The 20485-nt window shown below is 50.8% G+C and overlaps 2 protein-coding genes across 2 annotated transcripts; both read right to left on the reverse strand.

The window, feature by feature from the left end:
* Positions 1 to 207: 207 nt before the first annotated feature.
* Positions 208 to 9309, reverse strand: RBP3 (retinol binding protein 3; the record flags this gene model as incomplete). The annotated part of the gene is made up of 4 exons (XM_084796352.1): positions 208 to 689; positions 2106 to 2248; positions 4131 to 4321; positions 6259 to 9309. The coding sequence occupies 4 exons, from the start codon at positions 9307 to 9309 to the stop codon at positions 367 to 369; spliced, it is 3708 nt and encodes a 1235-aa protein (XP_084652478.1). The 3' UTR covers positions 208 to 366.
* Positions 9310 to 11989: 2680 nt separating this feature from the next.
* On the reverse strand, positions 11990 to 15740 carry GDF2 (growth differentiation factor 2; the record flags this gene model as incomplete). Its single annotated transcript, XM_084794465.1, has 2 exons — positions 15320 to 15740; positions 11990 to 12972 (listed from the first exon to the last, which is right to left on the reverse strand). Exons 1-2 carry the CDS (start codon positions 15660 to 15662, stop codon positions 11990 to 11992), a joined length of 1326 nt encoding a protein of 441 aa, XP_084650591.1. The 5' UTR covers positions 15663 to 15740.
* Positions 15741 to 20485: the final 4745 nt, after the last annotated feature.

Consider the following 20485-nt stretch of genomic DNA (forward strand, 5'->3'; position numbering starts at 1 on the left):
TCACATGTGCCTTACATCTGTGACTCACATCACTCTCCTGACAGAACTGGTCTCGGTGACAGTAAAGGGACTAGAGATTGGCAGCTAGGAAGTTCGGGTAAAAGAGAGACGAACTTCAATCTCCCCAGAATAACTGCTATGGGGGGGTGCCTCTGAGATGGCAGAGCTCCCATTTTAAAGTTGTGGAGAGAGGATGGCTGTAGTGGGGACAGCCAGATGAGCTTCTGAGGATGCCCCAGCTTAGCAGGTCCTGGGATGCCTGGGGACTTAAGCAGGATCCCATGTTGGATCCCCGGTAGTGGTCCAGAGAGCCTGACATAGCAGCTCTGGCCATGGAGACCCTTCTCGGAGCCCTCGGGCTCTGCTTTACCCTCTCAGGGCCTGCTGGAGCGTCTCCTTGGCTCTGGTAAGGGCCAATTCTGAAGGAACAAGCACGTTAGGTGTCACACCCACTCCTTCCCAGGAACTGCCATCTGTGGCACCCACAGAGCGAGCCGTGGGGATGGTGATATAGAGGTGGGTGTCATCCACATGGTAGGTCTGTGGCGGCTGACAGCCTCCACTCGTCACTTCTCCGATGACCAGCGCCCGGCCCAGCCTCTTCATGATGTAAGTAAATTCCTCAGCAGCACCAGCTGTCACGCCACTGGTCAGGATGGCCACATTTTTCTTGGAGCCATACCGTTCACCTGGAGAACAGAGGTTGTTCAGCATGGGGTCAAATCAGCACCCTACCTTTTCTACGCTGCTAAGATGGGACGAGGAAGGGCCACAGGTTTAGTATTGCTCATTTGTGTCAATATGTGAGCTACTGGCCTCAGTCTGCCTGTATCATACAGGGACTGCATGCAGACGCCCAAGCACTGCTGTGTGCTGCTTGTGGTCAAACAAAAGGGAGGCTTGGCTTTTCCTAAGGAATGGGGCATGCAACCATGCCCTGATTAATGGTACCCCCAACTCTGGCCCTTTTGGCTTTGGGCTCCCAGAAGAACAACATTTAACACTTCATGACTTGGTTGTTGCTTGAAATTTTTGAATAGCTACAAGTATAAATGAAAACAGATGGAATTAACTTTAACCCATGCTTCGATTAAACAATATATCAAAGGTACATTCGTTTAAAATGAAATTATTACACTGAAGCACTGAGGCCCACCTCCCTGTGTCTGCTTTCCACCCCACTTTCTTTCTCTGATTTCCACAATAGGTTTTCTAAATCCGGAGAGGAGTTTTACAATGATTACACAATGATTAAGCACCATTCACGTTTAAGGTCTTAGTGGCCAAAGGTGGTTGATGGATCCCACATTGGTTCTAGGATCCTTAAATCTGAGACTGTTCTAACCTTCTGGTTTTGAATATCTGTTTAAATTTAGAATTCACTTGATTCTGACTTTTTCCCCTTTACAGTTTTTGATGTTATTGGATAAATCCTGGAAGCCATTGTGGCAAACACTTATGTCATGAGGAAGTGTAGAAATGAAATTGGCCAGATGCACCTCTGGTCAGAGTTACCTGTTGGCCTCCACACAGGGTCCTTGGTTGTGTATGCTGGCCAGAGGGAGGGAGGCCATTCACCAAGAAATAAGATTTGGAGAGTCAAGGGTCTATGATGCTCACGGTTGCCTCCGCTACTCTGTGGATGTGCTCGGGTGCAGGCAAGTAAAGTAAGGCCTGTTAGCACCTGTGCATTTCTTTAGGTGATTGCAATGATCTGATGATAAGAGTTCAAACAAGATGATCTCTTAAAAAACACCCACTTGATTAGCAAGGGGAGGGGAGCGTGCTGGGTCTACCAGGCTGCTAGCTATGCTGTCGAGAGCCGGTGACATGCAGGAATCAGGCAGAGCAATGATTGAATCTTGGCTCTTTGACCTATAGCTGAGTGACACTAGACAAGACGTTCAAGCCATCTAAAGCCCAGGTTTCTTCTTTATACATGTGTTTTCAGACACTGAAGGTTGTTCTAGTACTGTGTCCAGTGGACCAGAACACAGACCTGATGATCTGCTATTGTTATTTTTATATACTCTCAAGCTGTCTTTCTCTGATTTTTTTCCAGAAGGTTTTGGAATGGGAACAGAGAGAAGACAGCTTCAATGTACCTGTGAGCTGAGTGTGGGTCCAGAGTTCAGTGACGGAGTCATTGGGCCTGCTGTAGATCTTGTCCAGCAGAATGGGGGGCGCCTCATCAAAGAAGTAGGAACACAGGGCTGAGATGGAGGAGGTGGGGCCACCAATGTTGAACCTAAGGGAAGTGGAGCCAAAGAGAGGCTGAGCTCACTGAGAGGCAAGCACTTGGAGCCTTGCTAGGGCTTGCATCTTCATCCTGTGAAGAAAGGTTCTGATTTCAGGATGCCTCAGCCCTGGGTCTCCTGCACAGTTTTCCACAGGTAACACGATTATCCAGAGAATCCCATGGAGCACTAGCCTCTGGAGACTAAAAGAGTCTTTGGGCAAATGCCTTCAGAAAATACTGGCTGGGCATGGTGGCTCGCACCTTTAACCCCAACACTTGAGAGGAAGAGGCTGACAGAGCTCTGTGAGTTCAAGGACAATGTGGTCTACATTGTGAGGTTCAGGTCATCTGGGACTATGTAGTAGTCTGTCTCAAAACTACAATAACAACAACAACAACAACAAAAAACAAAAACAAAAACAAAAACAAAAAAGAAAAGAAAGAAAGAAAGAAAGAAAGAAAAAATCAAAAGAGAAGAAAAGTACTGGATTTGGGTCCTGATCATATATATTACAGTATTAAGGGTCCTGACAGGTCCTGCAATTGGGCCTTTGTTGGTGTTGTTTTCCCATGCATCAACCATGGACTGAGCCTCCATGTTCATACTGTCTATGGATAGAACACAGGGTTCATCAAGTGTAGTCACACAAGTTATAGTGACTCTTGGTGTGAAGGTACACTGGGAGGGAGAAAGCCTGCACTCAACCCTACGTGGACCTTGCCTCTCCGACTGGGGCTGGCAGGTATCACAAGACTCTTCCAGCTGAGGGCCATGAGCCATCAGAGCCCTTGACCTCAGCACCTGACCCCCAGCCCCAGGGACAGGAGAGTCTAAGCCAAGCGTGACTGTAGCTGGGGCTTCCCTTTAAAAATGTCCTGGCAGCTCTGGTGTTTTTAAAGGTGTCTTAGGAATAAAGCAACCAGCTAAGATTCTGGGCACATGTTAGAAATAATCTCCCAGGAAGGGAGGCCAGCCTCGCCATGATCTAGCGCCACCTAGTGACTGTTAAGAGTCATGCAAGAGCTACAATTAACAGCAGGCCCGGGTGCTTAGGGTCTTTTTCTTGCAACAGAGAAGTGGAAAAGGTTTCCATGGAGGAGAAGCAGCCTCACCTTTCTCATACTCATGGATGGTGCCCAGGACATACCCAGCAATAGACCTAGGATTGGAGGGAGGCCTGAGTGGGGCCACTGCCTGAGGACTCGTCTGCATGGGGGAGAGGGAGTAGTCAAAGGGCCCTATGGTGGGGAATCACCACATATAAATTTACAAGGTCCCTCTCCTCTCTCTTCCGCTGAAGCAGAGGTAGATATGAACGGGTGAAGATATCCAACAACCATTTTGTTATGCAAAAGTGCTCTTGCTACAATAGCATCTGTTCATTTCCGGACTGTCCCTGGGACCCTGGCTTTGTGATGCCCACGAGAATGTCTGCCTGGGTGGGTGGGGGCGGTCATTTTGCAGAAGTACAGCCACAGTAGAGGGCTGAGTACCAGGGCTATATATTATATACAGTTTCCTTGAGAGCTACTGAGACAGGCCTGACATGAGGTCAAGGATGAGCCATTTTTATCTTTCCCGCCCCTGCCCATCCCCTGTTTGATTTCTCTTGTTTTTCCAGGCAAAAGATGGAGGGTAACTCTTCTCCTCAAATATACAATGGCATCATCAGAGGCGCTTAAAAGGCTCCCAGTGCAGAGGCCCTACCAGCCAATCAGATCTGGACCTCTGGGCTAGCTGGCTAGATCCACGGCAGATAGGTTGGTTGCCTGGTTCCTCTCAGCCCTTTGAGTGTTCCATGGGGGTCCTTCCCTCTGTTTTGGCCTGTAGCTCTGACTGTCCTTATCCAGTGCTATGGCTCAACCTGGCATCCCTGCCCAGCCCACTGACCTCATGTCGATGATCAGCGCATCTGTGTGTACAATCTTCTTCCAGATGTGCTCCACAAGCAGCTCAGAGACCTGGGTAAGCAGCTCACAGTCCCCAAACATGTCGAACCTCAAGTAGCCAATGTTGTCCTCCAGGACGTTTGTGTGGAAGGAAAACTTGATCAGCTCTTCAAAGGCTTCTGGGGAGGGGATCTGGAAGAGTCGTTAAGCCTAGCTCAGTCTCAGGAGAGCAGCAAATGACGGTGCCCAGGACAGAGGTGGGTACCATGGGCTTCTAAGGAAATGAAAGGAGTTAGTGGTGTCTGGGAGGGTGGCACATGGGTGATGGCCCTGGGATGGGGACTCTGGGTGGTGCGTGAGTCAGGTGATCAGAGACATCCTAGCAGCAGATGCTTAGGTCGGCCGACCCCAACCTCTTTGCTGTCTGGAGATGAAAGGCCCAGGTATGATGATGAAAGGCCCAGCTATGGTGCCTTTCTGGTGCTTCCAGCCTCACCAGATGCTTCTTAACATCCTTGTGCCAATCATTTTCCTCTCCTTGGCCAGGAAGGAAAGATATTAGCACTCCTTCCCAGGGGCCTGGCCCTGGCAGAGACACTTTGCAGCCCTCATCACATTGACATCCACCCTGAATAGAAGACGCTGCTATTCTCATCTTTCCAGGACATTTCAGAAGCATGGACAAAGTGACTTAACTTGTCCAGGCCCCTCACAGGCAGGGACAGGTGAAGCCAGACAAGGGATCCTCTCCAAAACTCAGCCCACTCTCCTTTACCCCATAAGCTTCGCTCTGCCAGAGGGGGAAAAAAACCCGACATGACAATTTTGGAAGTCGGGGTTCTGAAAACTTAGTACAGACTTGCCCAACAGGACCCCACTTGTCTTTCTGTCCCAATCGCTGCTGCGAGTGGTGGGATTCACTGAGCTAGAGAGGGGGCGAAGAGGTCTGTGTGGATTAGACACTGGCCTGTAGCCTTTCTTTTCCTTTAGCTCTTGTCTGACTGTAGGTAATTGTCCTGTGACCAGGCTCCCCGCAGAAACCTGAGTCTTGCATCTTGGTCCTCTCTGCCTCCAGACCTCTATGTGGCACAAGTCTATATAGCACTACTGTGCAGGAGCCATGTTCCTGGTATGGCCTCCCACTGCTAGAAGACCAAAGCTGATAGAAGCCTTCCACCTGGGGGGGGGGGGCTAGTTAAGGACGGTATTGCCCATCCTTGCCAGGGTCCCAGTGGGATCTCCCACACCCTTACTTCGTGCTTGCCCACTTCTTGCTCTGTGATTAATCTCCCAGATAAGCTACCCATACCCTAGTCCTCACCTCAGGCCAAAGCAAAGCCTTGCCTACTCACTGTGGCCTTGCAGCAAGGTCACTGGTGACAAAGTAGGTGGAGTGGGGGTGGAAGTGCTCTGTGACAGGATGTGTAGGTAGCAGGGGGCCTCCATGCATGCCGTCCACTTTGGTCCTGGCAGGGCAACTTGCCTTTTCATGCCCTCCCAGCCGCCATACTCCGCTTACAGTGCTCTCTGGCGCTTTGGTGCTGGCTTTCAAGCATTCTGACTGAAGCCACCCGCCATCAAGCTGGTCCTTGGATCAGACTTATACGCACACACCTCAACCCAGTCAGGATGCACAGTGTGCTCGTTTGGAAAGAGATGACAAGTTGGCTCCCAGCACAGGCCTTTGGGCTGTGCCTTAGCACCCAACTGCTCCAGGACCTGTGCCCAGTCTCCATATTTTACTTCTAAGGACACTGTGGATCCAGGTAATGTAAACTTCATATTTTGGGGGGAAGGAAAAAAATCTCATGAACCTCAGATAACTTGATGACCCCCCTTCCCCAGTACTGATAATAGGGACTTATGAAAATTCTTGCCTTCTATATGGCTGAGCCAGAAAGACCATCCATTGCAAGGTTTCACATTAGATTTGTTGAGTATTCTATAGGTTCAGGGACCATAGACCCAGAGAGTAGATGAGACAGCAGGGTGATGGGGAAGAAAAGACATGACTAGTAAAAACATAAACACAGAAGCAAGTCTTGTTTTGTGCATAGATCCACACACATGCTGACAAATGGACAACTCACCCCAGGATCGGCCCAGGCTAGCTCTCTCTTGTAACTTACCTGCATGGGCACAATTCCAGGAATTCGGTCCTTGGCATCCTCTGGGATGTGCGCTGTCTTCAGGTGTGGGTCCCCAGAGAGCATTTGTAGGTCTGCCCCCAGCATCTCAGCCAAGGCCCCTTCTGAAGTCACCCTTGCATATCGGCTCTGCAGACGGCTTAGCTTGGCAGCCATCTTGGCCCCCAACTCCGGAGATGCGTAGTTATCAGCCACTAGTTTCCCAGCTGTCTGCAGTACAGTGGGTACCTTGGCACGCAGGGCCACTATGTCCTGGGCTGTGGAAAGTGCCTCACTCATGGGCACAGTGATGTCAGGTTCCACACCAGCCAAGTCCCAGGCCTCACCGGTGGTGGCACTCAGGGCCATCTGCGTAGGCATGGAGGCATATAAGGGGCTGTTGCCCACCTGGTAGATGCCCACAGAGAGTGCCCCTCCGGCTGTAGGCTCTCCTATAACTGTGGCCCGCTGTAGGTCCTGCATGGTATGAGCGAAGGCCTCAGCTGCAGAGCCACTTGTGTGGCTCATGAGGATGTACAGGTCCTTGTGGGGACCATAGCGCTGCCCAGCAACCAGTGGCAGGGTCCATATCTCCGTGACCTTAGATGTCGCCCTGTCAAAAACAGAGTAGAGGTGCTGACGGGGCTCGGCCTCAAAAAAATAGGAGCAGAGTAGAGGCACAGTGGAAGAGTAGCTGCCAGGGTTGTAGCGCAGATCAACAACCAGTGCAGCTGTGTCTACCAGCCTCTGCCACACCAGCCGGACTAGCTGAGGCCCAATAGCCTTTACCGTCTCCAGCTCAGCCATGGCATCAAAACGCAAGTAGCCCAGCTGGCCTGGGAGCACATCTGTTTTGAACAGGGCCTCGATGAGATAGGAGAGTTCCTCTGGGGAGGGAACAGCAGGAGGCGGCAGGGGGACTTCCTCTGCCACCAGCTCACCAGGACTGTGGAAGACCAGCAGGCGGTGGTCCTCAGATATCTCCTGTAGGTCAGCAGTGAGTTGTGAGGCCAGTGACTCCAAGTCCACAGCCGTGCGGTAGGCTCCTTGGGCCAGCTTGGATTGCAGGAGAGCTCTGGCCTGCCCTGCTATCTCTGGCCGGGCATAGTGAGCTTCCAGCAAGCGACCGGTGCCCTCTACCAAGGCACCCAGGCTGCGATGGAAGTCCAGTACCTCCTGAGCTCTCTCTAAAGCCTCCTCAGCCAGCACAATGGCATCAGGCACCACACCGCCCCCGAGCCAGGCCTCACCATGGTTGTCAATGAAGGTGAGCACAGGTACGGTGAGCGTCAGGCCACCCGCTGACGAGTCCAGCAGTGGCACCGTGCAGGTGTGTAGCAGGCTACCCGCAGTGATTTCGCCGACCAGGGTGGCCCAGCCCAGCGACTGCATGAGGAAGGCAAACTCCTCAGCAGCGGTGGCGGTTCTGTGGCTGGTAAGCAGGTACACCCCACGCTGGTTGCCATAGCGCTGGCCCAGCAGCTCCCTGTGGCTGAAGTGCTCCTGGGTGATGTTGGTGCGGCGGTCATAGGTGGTGAAGAGACGCACAGGGCCAGCCTCAGGACCCTGAAAGTAGGACAGCAGCAGAGGCACAGCGGAGGACGGACCCCCGGGGTTGTGACGCAGATCCATGATGAGGTTCTCTGTATCCTGCAAGGGCTCCCACACCTGGTGCAACACGTAAGGGCCCAGTGCCCTCAGCACAGGGGCGTCTGCAAATCTGTCAAAGCGCAGGTAGCCCACGTTGCCTGGCAGTACGGACACCTGAAACACAGAGTCCACCAGGGACCTCCGGGCAGCTTCCTCCTCGGGCACCTCAGACACGGCTGCTGGAGGCTCATTAGACCCAGTCTCAGGCCTACAGGAAGTTTCTCTGGGTCCAGTGGCTCTTACCAGGAGCCTGGGGTCCTCCGACACAGCCTGCAAGCCAGCGTTAAGCTTTGTCACTAGGTCCTCTTCAGAGACCACAGCTGAGTAGTCCATGCTAGCCAGGTGGTGTAGTAGGCCTGGCACTCGGTCCACCAGTGTGTAATAGTCCTGCAAGGCTTCCTGCAGCCTGAGGACAACCCCCGGCAGGGCACGGCGCAGGGTGAGGATGGCCAGGGCCTTTTCCAGGGCCTGCTCTGCAGGTGTCCCCACGCAGGGCAGCACTCCACTGCCTTCCCATGTCTGGCCACCTCCACCCAGGGGTCCCAGGGACCTGGACACGGGCACTGTGAGGAAGAAGTTAGACTTGCCTATTCTCAGCTTCTGGAGGTCCAGGGCACCGCCCTCTGTCCTCTCGCCCACCACGATGGCCCTGCGCATCTGCTTGAGGATGTAGGCGATATCCTCAGCCACTCCCCCAGTACGTCCACTGGTGAGGACTACCACATCCTTGTCAGCACTGTATCTCTCCCCCAGGACCCTGGGCAAGGTCCAGATCTCTGTGGTGGTATTGGAGGGACGATCGTAGATAGTATCTACGTGCATGACAGTGTTCCCGGGGTGCAAGTAGGAGACGACATAAGGGATCCCAGAGACATGACCACCTGCGCAGTGCCGGAGATCTAGCACCAAGGAGGAGGTACTCATGAGCTGCCTCCACACGTGGGTCACCAAGAACTCCCCCAGCTCACTCAGCACCTCTTGGCCTGGGAGGTCATCCACTCGTAGGTAACCCACGTTGCCCTCCAGAACCTCGTGGTGGATATTTCTCTGTATCCGGGCCAGCAGGTCTTCTCGGGTGAGGTTGGTGAGCTCTGGTACTTGCTGGGGAGCCTCCAGGGTACTGGGCTCATAGGAGATGAGGAGCCGTGGGTCGTTCAAGGAACTCTGCACTCCAGCTGTCAGCACCTGGGCCAGCGTCTGAGGGTCTGAGATGCCCAGAATCTCACGACTCTTCATAGCCTGCTCAATGGTTGCTTGCATTCCCATCAGATTCTCAGGGAAGCAGTAGTTATCCAGGAGGACCTTGGCCATATCCATCACCAGGTTTGGCTGGAAGAGGTGCATCGGGCCAGCGAGAGCACAAAGCAGTGGGGACCAAAAAAGCAGGACCCATCCTCTCATCATCGGGATCCCGGGAGTCCTGGCTCCCGGGTTGGCGCTCCCTTGACTGTGTATAAAACAGTGCTCTTCTCCTGCTTCCGCAGCCGCCTTTCCCCCTTGTCCTTCTTAGCAGGCAGACAGAAGGTCGGGGGCTCAACTTGGGAGTTGGATGTGAGGCTTCCAGCTCTGTTAAGCCTTTAATCCTGTCTAATTCAAGCACATGAGCCAGGGGACTATGAAGAAGAGGCCAGGGTGGTTTGACCCAGAAGGAGCATTGCATCTCTTCTTGCTGAGCCATGTCTGCATAGAATAACACAAACAATTTTGTTTATTTTGGGTTCCTGCCACATAGGAGGCCCCGCGATATCCAGTCTGCACTCACAGCTTTTATTAGAGGCTTGCAAATGAGATTGTTAATTTACAAATAAGTATCATTTCCCCCCACTGCTGTGGGTGACCCATGGCTCTGGAATTAGGCAGATGCAGTTGGAGGTCTGATGCTGATACTGCTTATTCATAGACTTAGGAAAGCATCTTATTTATTCGGTTATTACTATGTGGGTTATTGGGTAGATTAAATATGGAAGTTTTCACAAAGCATTGCAGTGTCTGGAAGTTACTGGTGAGTTCTCGATAACAAGTGTCATATATTTTATTTCCTGGAAGTTCAGTAGTAGCTAATTAAACCCACCATTTCAGATGGGGACAGATGACAGACAGTGGACAGACACTGGCAGAGACCCCCTTGGACAGTGAGGGGAGGCAGGTGGACATAACCTAAGGTTATCTGTCTCCCGGAAAGGGACATTCTGCTCTGATGTGTGTATGTGGGGAAGGGGGGAATAAAGTGGGGCAGCTAACATCCAGCAAACTTCTGTCCACATAATTGCTCATGGCAACACACACTCGCTCGAGCGCGCGCGCACGCGCGCGCACACACACACACACGCACGCATGCACACACACATACATATGCACACACGCACACCACATACAAATGTGTTCACTGACCCAGTGTGCAGAAGCCATACACCATCACCCTATAGAGGTTTCATGCCTTTTCCCCTCCACTCCCCTACCCCAGGGGAAATAATGGCACATTGCCTAGGGGCTAACCAGAGCTGGTGGGGGCAGGGCTGTGGAACTGGAGAGCCTTCAGCACTGACCCTACATTCAGGAAAAGCACATACAAGGCATTAGACTTTATTTCTAAGCAAAGCTCGCTCTCTCTCTCTCTCTCTCACTCACAGAAGCATCAGTTGGGCCTGAAGAAGACATCTCTATCCACTTCCATCTGTGCCCAGAGCTGCTGTGCCACTCATTAGGAATTTATCTTTTCTCCAACCCCACCAATTCCACAACAATGCTCCACAGTGTTTGGTGTTAGAGTTCGTCATTGGTTCCATGTAAACATTTAAAGCAGATCATTTTTTAAAAAATTATGTGGGAGTGTCAATCAATGTGAGTGATCCGGATCTCTCCAAGTCCTTCTGGGTGTACGCTCTTACTCACCCCATGCAATCCCATGAGCCACTGGGAGAGTCATGTGAGAGGTTGAAGAGAATGGAACCATTGTCCTCCCTGGGAGACACACTCCTCAAGGAAGCTGGCACATGCAGGCAGAGTCAATGGTGGTAGGTGAGCAACAGAGCTCTCTTCAGACGCCAGGAGCCCTCACTCAGTAAGGCTGGACTTCTAATCACTTGAGTGCAGGTCACCAAGGAAGGAAAATGGGCAAGTTTCGTAGTTAACCAAGAGCACATTTGATCTCAACAAATTTGAACCCTAGCCCTAGGCAGGGGATGTGCCTGCCTGGGGAGATCGCCAGAGAGTAGATAATTTCAGAGGCCCGCACGCCATAGGCAGTCCCTCCCACATGGTCACAGAACTAGAACAAAGGGTTGCAAGAGGCCTTGTATGACTCCCGAAACACGAGGACTCTACCAGTGGTCAAAGTGGATCAGATCACAGCGAGCGTCAGAGGGCTGAGGTCCTGAACGGCCCCTCTCCATTCTGCGGTTGCTTGGGGGATCTTTATTCAGGGGAGGGGTTTTATCATAAATCACATGGCCACAGAGTGAGCATGTGCGTGGAGCAAGGAGCTCTTGCTGGAGCTCAGCAATCAGCCTATTCAAAGTGGTGAGTATGGATCTGGAACAAGCCCTGCCTGCCCTCATGCTGGGCCTTCTTGTGACTCCTTCAGAACACTGTGACTTGCTAAACTATATATATGGGGTACTCGGGAAGGTCCCAGCCTTTGGGGCCCCACAGACTCGGGGAAGAATCCTCCTACTGAGTCATAGGAATTGGCTTGCTGAGCTTTGGCTTCTATAACTGACAATCAGAAGTTATGATGCACATCTCAGTGAGGGTATTGGAGTGAGCTGGCTTCCTGGACCCTGTAACTTCTATGGCTCTCTACACATCACCTGTATCTTCTGCTAGTTTCTGCTGTCTCCAAATCATCTTTTCTCCAATTTCTTTTTCCATCATTTCCTTTCTATCGATTAACCCTTCCAGGGACTCTGACCACAGACCCGCATACCCGAGTCACTGTCAACTCAGCAGAGGAACCCACTGGTCACAAGAAGGGCAAATGGCTTCTTTCCTTCTTCAGCATGGTTTCAGGTCAACATAGCCCCTGCCATGGCCAGGAGGATGCAGGGCCTTTATCCTGCATCCCCACGCTGGGTGGCTGCAGGGACTACCTGCACCCACACTCTGCCACACTCATTCCCTCATAGTGGTACTTGAGGGTTGGCACCCCCATGTCATCCTTGTAGAGGATGGAGATGGAACTCAGTTTTGTGGGGACACAGCAGGCTTTGCCCACTTTCTTGGGGAACTTGAGATGCACCAGGGTCTGCACGATGGCATGTTTTGTGGGTGTGACGTCATCAGCCAGTGGGAAGAAGCAACCTCCTTTACACTCATAGGCGTCATACTCCTTGGGTGCAATGATCCAGCTATCCCAGCCAATGTCCTCGAAATTCACCCTGAGAGACGTCTTCTGGCAGTGCTTGCTGGTCCCTGTGCTCCTCTTCCTTCTGGTTAAAAGTGGTCCCACAGCTGTGTGCTCATCTGCTTCCTCCTCCTCCTCCTCCTCCTCCTTCTCCTCCTCCTCCTCCTCCTCCTCATGGCTCTCACCTACCTTCTGGTAACCACTTTTGGATGTCTTTATAAACACGGTCTCCTGCTCATGCCCAATCATCTCCTTCAGCTCCAGTCTGGTCTCCTTGGTCCCATTGCTGCGATCATTGGAGAAGACAACGAAGAAGGGCAGGTTTTTGGAGCCTGGAGGGACAGTGATATCCAGTGTGTCACAGCCTTTACTATGGCTCTCCACTGTCACTTCTAGCTTATTTTTGTTTGTCGCAGAGTCCGCCCTGACCCACCGCTTCACGGCACCTGATACCTCCAAGGTCTTCCAGCCTTCATCCTGAATGTCCTGAGATACCAAGAAGGTCTTGGTCCTCGAGGCACCATCCCAAGTCTCATCTACATCCAGAACATCGTAAATGACCATCTTTCCTTCCAGCCCATGAGTGGAGCCCACGTGATTTTGGCAGGAGACATGGAGACGGAGCTCAGCCCTGGTGATCTGCTCGTGCCTAGGGATGGAGATGTTGAAGATCAGGATGTGTTTCTGGACGGGGAATTCCTCTGTAGCAGCTGCCGATACAGCATCTGAAATGCAAGCACACGAAGAAGGGCGTCTTCCTGGAGTTCATTTTTATGATACCAAAGCCAAACATCATGGCTTGCTTTGAGGGACATCTAAGATGACAGATTTTGCCACTATTGCCTTCACTCCGTGTCACTTAGAGCCTTAGCAGAGGAGCCCTTGGAAAAGGTCTCTCAGGATTGTTCTGGGAAGAGCAGAGACAGGCACCTTTGGCTAGGGTTAACAACATCTACTATTTATTGAGCACCTACTGTGTGCCTGGCATTACACTGTGAGTTTGGAGCATCTAGTTATTATCCCAACTTTACACATGAGGAAACTGATATTCACAGCATTTAACTGTCAGAGTGCACACAGGTATTCGGCATCCTCACCTAAGGAAAGCTATGAAATACGTTGTCAGCTTTAGAGCGAAGATGCTACAGAGCTGGCTGTGGGCAATAAAAGTCCATATTTAGATAAAGTGAAACACTGCAGCATTGGAGTGTTTGGATAATTTAGAAAGTGAAAGTGGATGTGGACTTTTTTTTTTTTAGAGGAAAAAGTATCTTCTTAACAGCTTTGGCATGTTAGGCAAAAACTGGGGTTTTTCTCTTAGCCTCATGTCTGTTTTCCACTTCTTCTGGGCTGAGGCTTGACCACAGACACTGCTATTGGTGAATCCTTGCCCACACTCCATCACTGCCTTGTCCTTGGGAGACACGTTCTGATACACCCAGTGGATGCCTGGAAGGACAGTGTTCCTTCTGTATGCATGCGTGTGCTAAAGTGCAGTGTGTAAAGCAGACCCAGCAGGAGCCTAACAGTGCGTAAGGAAAATGGGAATTTAAGAAACACATACCTGTGATAAAAGTAACTTAGACATTATGAGTTGTTTGTTTCTGGATTTGTTTTTAATAGTTATGGACCACAGTAGAACCTCAGAAACAGGCCTGAGTTCTCTCAAACTAGGGAGGCTCCTGGGGTAAGCGTGGGGGATCCTGTGTGTGCCAGCGTGCACGGAGACCCATGCTGCACAGAAACCTAGCAAGTGGTCTGAAGGGTGGAGGTGTCATTCCTGACTCCGTCTCCTCATTCATCGAGGATGCTCTTGAGTAATACGGTGAACGCTACAGCATATCAGACAGCGCGAACTGTACTGTGCCTTGCTTTCATGGCCTAAGGCGCTCTTTCGTCTGTGTACCTCCACAGTGGCTGTTGAACCACTGCCAGACACGAGAAATGACAGAAGCCCCCTGGGATTAGATATCTCCTAGGTCAGGTGTGGATGCTGCTGATGTTGTGCTGCCTCTGAGTACATGTAGTAAATGTGTGGTCAGTGATGTGTATGCAGGCGGGCAGGACTGGCCATGGCCCTGAACCTGGGCATTTATAAGTCTCTGGATCAGAAAGGGAGAGGAACTGGGCTCCTGGTCCTTCAGAGTGAGATGCGGAAACAGGGTAAAGGGAGCTGCTGGTTCTGGGCAGGATGTAGGGTCAGTGACATGACCTTGCAAGGGTGCCTGGCCTGGGCTGCTCAGCCTTGCTAACCCCTGCTTTCTGTTCAGTAACTCACTGTACCCAGATTCTGGCATTCTCTGAGTTACCCATTACAGACGTCACCTCCATGTTTGTCCTCTGGCCTCCCTAAATCAAGGACATTGAAAACATACTGGATCGGCACACTGCCTACTGTGCTAAGGAAGACTACATCCAGAACACGATGAGGGTCTCTCCTAGCACAACTCTGTTAACAGTTTTAAATCTGGCCTTAAAAAGCACTTTATAAGAGAGAAACTGGCTTTCCTTCAAAGCGGAAAAAAGATACAAGTTTCTGTTGGTAACAGAATGACCTATTTCTAAGTCAGAAGGGGGACAGGAAGGGAGAGGAAGGCAGGAAGGGAAGAGGAAGAGAAGTCAAGAGGGAAGGAGAGGGAGGAGAGGGAAGCGGAAGAGGAGAAGATAGTGAAGGAGGACAGAAGGGGAAGTAGGAGAACCAAGAAGGAAAGAAAAGGAAACTGAAGGCAAAAGACGAGGAAATGGGGGGAAAAACAGACGGGAGAGAAGGGAAGGGGACGGAGAAGCCTGGAATCCTTGATAGTCACTGCATTAAACGCGGATGTGTCCCAGGGGAGGAGCCAGGCTGTGTACCTGGTCCTTCAGTGCTGATGGACAAGCCCCATGATTTGTAGGGAAGCCATTAGCAAGTGGACATTTGCATTTTCGCCCTATTTTATTCATTCACTTCAATAGAAACGTGAGGATCCGCTTGTGGTCAGTGGCCATCCCACCTAGCAGAGCCACTTCACTGTGGGGACAGGGTGCAGTGTGTCCCAACCCGTGGAACCCTGGAGGAAGGAAGCACTGTACCTTCCACGCTGAAGCTCCTCACGACGTTGGAGGCAGGAGTGGAGGACTTGTCCGCAGTGTACCTGTTGTACAGGTCGATCATGTACTGGGGTGGATCCACTCTGGTCTTGTCCTGGGAGGGAATGGCACTCAGGTTAAGGCTGCGCAGGAAATCCACTTTCATGTTCTCCAGGAACATCTTGAGGTCGAAGATGCCCTCCTCTCCACCTCCGGACAATCCCAGAGAGCTGAGGCCGTTTCCCCTGGGGGATGTCTGCCTCCAGCTCTGCAGCGGTTTCTGGCGTGTGGGACCCACCAGGAGGAACGGTGTGAGCAGGGTCACCCACAAGGCCCCAGGGGACATCTTGGGCCCTGAATGGGGGTTGCGGGGCTAGGTGCAGCGAGGAACCCAGGAAGAGCAGGTCCACATTGTCCCACTGACTGCTCAGTGGGGAGCCTGGCTGGCTCCCGGTTCTCCCCAACAGTCCAACAATCCGACAGCCCTCCCTCCCCTCTTATCTGGGTGTGGATGCTATGCTCGGACCTCTTATCTAAGGCAGCTCTCTTTAATGAAGACTGTATAAACATCTGACAAGCACTAGGGCTAGTGGGAAGGATGCAGTCCTGCAAAGGGTCGGCATTTCTCTGGGGGTCATCCACCCTAATTAGGATCTTTGTTCATGTCCCTGTTGGCTTGGTTCAGAAGACTGAACCAAGGGAGGGGGGAGACACAGACCCCATTCCCTTGGAGTGCAGGAACAAAGAATTCAGGAAGTGAGGCTGGGGAGTGCCACAAATAGAGAAAGCTCACCCAGTACCCAGAGGATGACACAAACTGTGGGGGTCAGGAAGGTGGAGTGAAGTGAGGATTGCCTTGGGGTTGAATGAAGGGTAGTCCTGGTGGTTTCAGGGCCTGACAGTGGAATTAGGCCCTGACATCTGAGGAGAGAGCTCCTGACTACTGAGAATGGAGTGTGCTGGAAAGGGGGAATGGGGGTGGGGGTAAGAGAGGGTGTGGGGGGGGCAGGGCAGAACATTCAGTGGACCTGGTGACTTCACAGGCAACACCAATGAGGGCTCCAGTCCCAGCTTCCTTGCTTGCTCTTCTGAGCTGTGGCCGCACCTCTTTGAGCCTCCCTTTCAGGAACATAGCCGTAAAGACCTAGAAGATGTGTTTGCAGACACTTAGGCCCCTGCCAGCTCCTGCCAGCAGGTGGTTGTGTTCAAGCCACTCCCCAGGACTGGGGCTGGTTGATCTGGATCTGGGGGGGAGGAAAGCTCTGTGCCTAGGATAGCTGCTTGTGGTTAGTACCAGAAACATATGTATCTGAGCTCAGGTCCTGTCCCTGGTCTGGGTGGTGCTGCTGTTTGCAAGTCTACATGTGTAGGTGTGTATGTGTGAGTGAGTGTGTGAGTGTGTGTGTGTGTGTGTGTGTAGATGTGTGTATGAATGTATGGAATGTATGTGTGAGTGCGTGTAGATGTGTGTGTAAATGTATGTGAGAATGTGTATAGATGTGTGTGAGTGTAGGTGTGTGTAAGTGAATGTGTGTGTAGATGTGTGTGTGTGAATGTATGTGTGTATAGGTGTGTATTAATGAATGTGTGTATGACTGTGTGTAAGTATGCATATGTGTATAGGTGTGTGTGTATGTGCATGTGCATATGTGTTCAGAGGATGACTTAGTTCATGTCAGCAGGGAGGCCACCTGGGTCATAGCTCTCTCCAAGGAGACCCACACAGCAGTTGGGGTCCACAGGAGCACTTGGGCAATTCTGAGACTGATCCCATGCCCAGAGATGGCTTCTAACCTGTAAAGGCTGCTTGTGATAGCCCAAGGACAGTGTTTAAAAGCCCTTCCCACACTCACAAGGCTGAGCACAGGGGTCATACAAGGTATAATGTGTTCACTAGTATCTTATGAAGGCCACAGGCAACTTCAGGTTTGATGCCAAGAGCTGCTTGAGTCAATGTCAACATGGCCAGCACCATTCATGAATTTTCTGGCCAGTGGCCCCTTGTATGTGTGTAGTAGGCTTATCTCAAAGACAGTGAACACAAACACTGCAAAGCAGGGGCTAAGAGGAGTGTATGCACAAAATTACTTAATTCTCCATAAAACCAAAATGTAACGGTGCATTGTCCCAAGAACCAAAATGTTCTAGAATTCTACCTAGAGATGCATGGGTCTCTGAGGTCACTCAGTTGACTCTGTCAGTCTGGAGAGAGTTATTTGATAGCTTGTCACTGGGTTATGTCCTGGAACTTATACACCCTCTAGAAGGAAGGCTACAGCATCTTAAAGAGTTCATCAGACCAATATTTAGGCTATGAGAAGGTTTAGTTTTGGCTCTGGATTTACAGAGTACAAGAACAAAATTTTGGTGAAACCAAGAGTCTGGTCCTCGGTATTCTAATAAGCACCTCTGCATGTATGCATCATTCGTAAAATACCATGAGAGCCAATGGATGCCTACACACAATGCTGCTTTTGTAGCAAGGATGGAGATGGAACTGCTGTGATGGAGAAGCTTAGATGCCTGGGCAGGGGTCGGAGGGCATGAGGTTTTCAGAAGACAGGAGGTCAGTGATGGGGTCAAATGAGAAGGAAGAGCTAGATTTGGCTGGAGGAGAACATTGCAGGTGCCACCTGCATTTGAGCGTTTAATGTTGGAGCATCAAGGAAGATAAGAGGTGACCTAGCTGGGGGACCAGGAGGAAACTAGCTGACAAGCTGTGCACCAGAGTCCTGAAACAAGAGGTCAGCTCAGTCCGTTCTACTTTCCCAATGTCTGGAAACAAAAGCTTCCCCGGATAGTGATGCTTCTCAGGTTTCTGTCCTATTCCCCAAGCTGCCAATGCCCATTTGAGCTTGGTTCCCCTTCCTGGCCTCTTGTAATTGTCACTTAAGTCTAATCTAGCCCTGGACTCCCGCTCATCTCCCTCAGCACTCTTGAGTAAGTGATTGGGAGTGAAATGGTGTAAGTAGCTCTGTTTATTTATTCAAATATTTAACATTCGTCGTGTCAAACAGCATGCTGTTATACAGCTGTGCCCCACCCTCACTCCACCCTGCCGTATCTGTGGATTCTACATTCTTAGAGTCTATAACCCTTGGGATTCTAAATATTTGGGTAAAAACTGCATATGTACTGTTTATGTAAGACTTTTCCTCTAAACAACACAGTATAACAACTTGGTGTGATTTTATTTTATTTTAAAATATATTTTCACTTTCAGTGGACACATAGAAACTGCACACATCTGTGGGGTGCACACAACCTAGCATTTTAATTCATATACATGATATAATGATTTGATCAGTAGAATTGCCTTATCTATCAACTGGAACAAGCATTGTTTTATTTTTGCATTGCTTTGTTCTTGTTTTATGTTTTAAAAAATTTATTTTTATATGTGTGTGTGTGCATATGCCATGTAGGTACAGGTGCCCATAGAGACCAGAAGAGGGTGTCAGATGCCCTGGAACTGGAGTTATAAGCAATTGAGAGCTGTCTGATGGGTGATAGAATCTGAATTCAGCTGAAGAAGCAGCAAGTGCTCTTATCTGCTGGGCCCTCTCTCCAGGCAGTTTCACAAAAGAGATTTAAGCATCCTCATATTTCGCTATATGGAGAGGAACCTTGGTACCCATCTCCCACTAAGTCTGAGGAACAAGTGCTTAGAGCAAATGCTTAGCAACACCTACACCACACACACACACACACACACACACACACACACACACACACACGAGAGAGAGAGAGAGAGAGAGAGAGAGAGAGAGAGAGAGAGAGAGAGAGAGAGAGAAAAGAAGAAGAAGAAGAAGAAGAAGAAGAAGAGGAGGAGGAGGAGGAGGAGGAGGAGGAGGAAGAGGAGGAGGAAGAGGAGAGGCAAAAGGCTCATGATCACTAGCAAATAAAGGCATAGGTAGTGTTTAATTTAAACACCCATCAGAACCACCTGCTGGGCTCACACAGCTTTCTGATGTGAGTCTTTGTGATTCTTACCAGCTCTTAGGTGCTACTGTGGTTTGGCCCACGAACCACACTTCCAGAACTGCAGTTCTAAGCAGTGTGCTCTCTGGGCACTGTCACAGGCCAGGAGCATTCAGTGACTCAGTGCCTATCAGGGGCCTAGTGGAATCAGGTTCTCAGCGCAGCTCTGTTTGTAACTGGGAGGTAATCCATCTCAGCCCTGCCTGCCTCAGGCTACTCCTTGCAGCTTCCATGGGGACGTAGTTTTTGCTCTTCTGAACAATTGCACGTGGCTTGTCTCTCAAGAACTGCAGGGGAGAGGTGTCCTCAGAGTGGTGTGTTCTGAGGTGCTACGTCTGAAAAAGAGGCTGCGTCATGAATTAGAGGGGCCAACAACGCCATCAGCTCCTTCCCCTACAGAGTGGCGATGTCATCGTTTACATGTCCAAGACACCAGACCTCCTGAGCACTAAACACCCTGCACCTACCTGACCCCCTCCCTGCCCATGGCTGGACCCTTGTCAGCCTCTCAAGTTGCCCGGACTGCTCCCAGAAATCTAGAGACAAAGACATGGGTGGGTTGCAGATCTTTGAGACTCTCATTGGTCTCCCAGAAATTGTAAATACCAGAAGGAATTAAACAATGCCATCGCAGGTATGAAAAGAGAGCAAACAGTTCAATGGGGGGGAAAACTGAGTGGGGAAGACAACCGCGGGATATAATATTTGGGAGAAATGGTGGGGTCATTTCAGGTCCCAACATTTTAATTTATTTTGCTATTCACATAATTACATTCCAGCATGTTTCAACAGCGTTTGACATGACAAGCCGAACACTAAGTCTGCAGGTCGGTTGAAGGCATCCACGTCATCTACGACAGCTTGGAAAGACTCAATTAGCTTCATGTGTACCCCCCGCACCCCGAGGAATAAAGGGCTAAGGTAGCATGTGCTGGTGGGCAAGGCCATGCCTCACCTGACCGGGTACCTGTGCATGCACCTGTCCTAGGATGCACGGACTACTTTAGAGGATGTGATGTGAGGATGCTGGCCGACTCCATCAAGTTCCCTTATAGCTCTCTTACTCACCAATTCTGGATGCTCTTGCGGTTCACTGAGACCACACGACTGTCATTGCAGCTGCCTGAGCAGAGGCTCATGGAATTGGGAGTTGGCAGTCCACGCAGGGAGGGGTAGCCTGGACGCAGA

This window comes from Acomys minous (genome assembly GCF_964271855.1).
Source record: "Acomys minous genome assembly, chromosome: 9".
In the NCBI taxonomy this organism is placed as follows: domain Eukaryota; kingdom Metazoa; phylum Chordata; class Mammalia; order Rodentia; family Muridae; genus Acomys; species Acomys minous.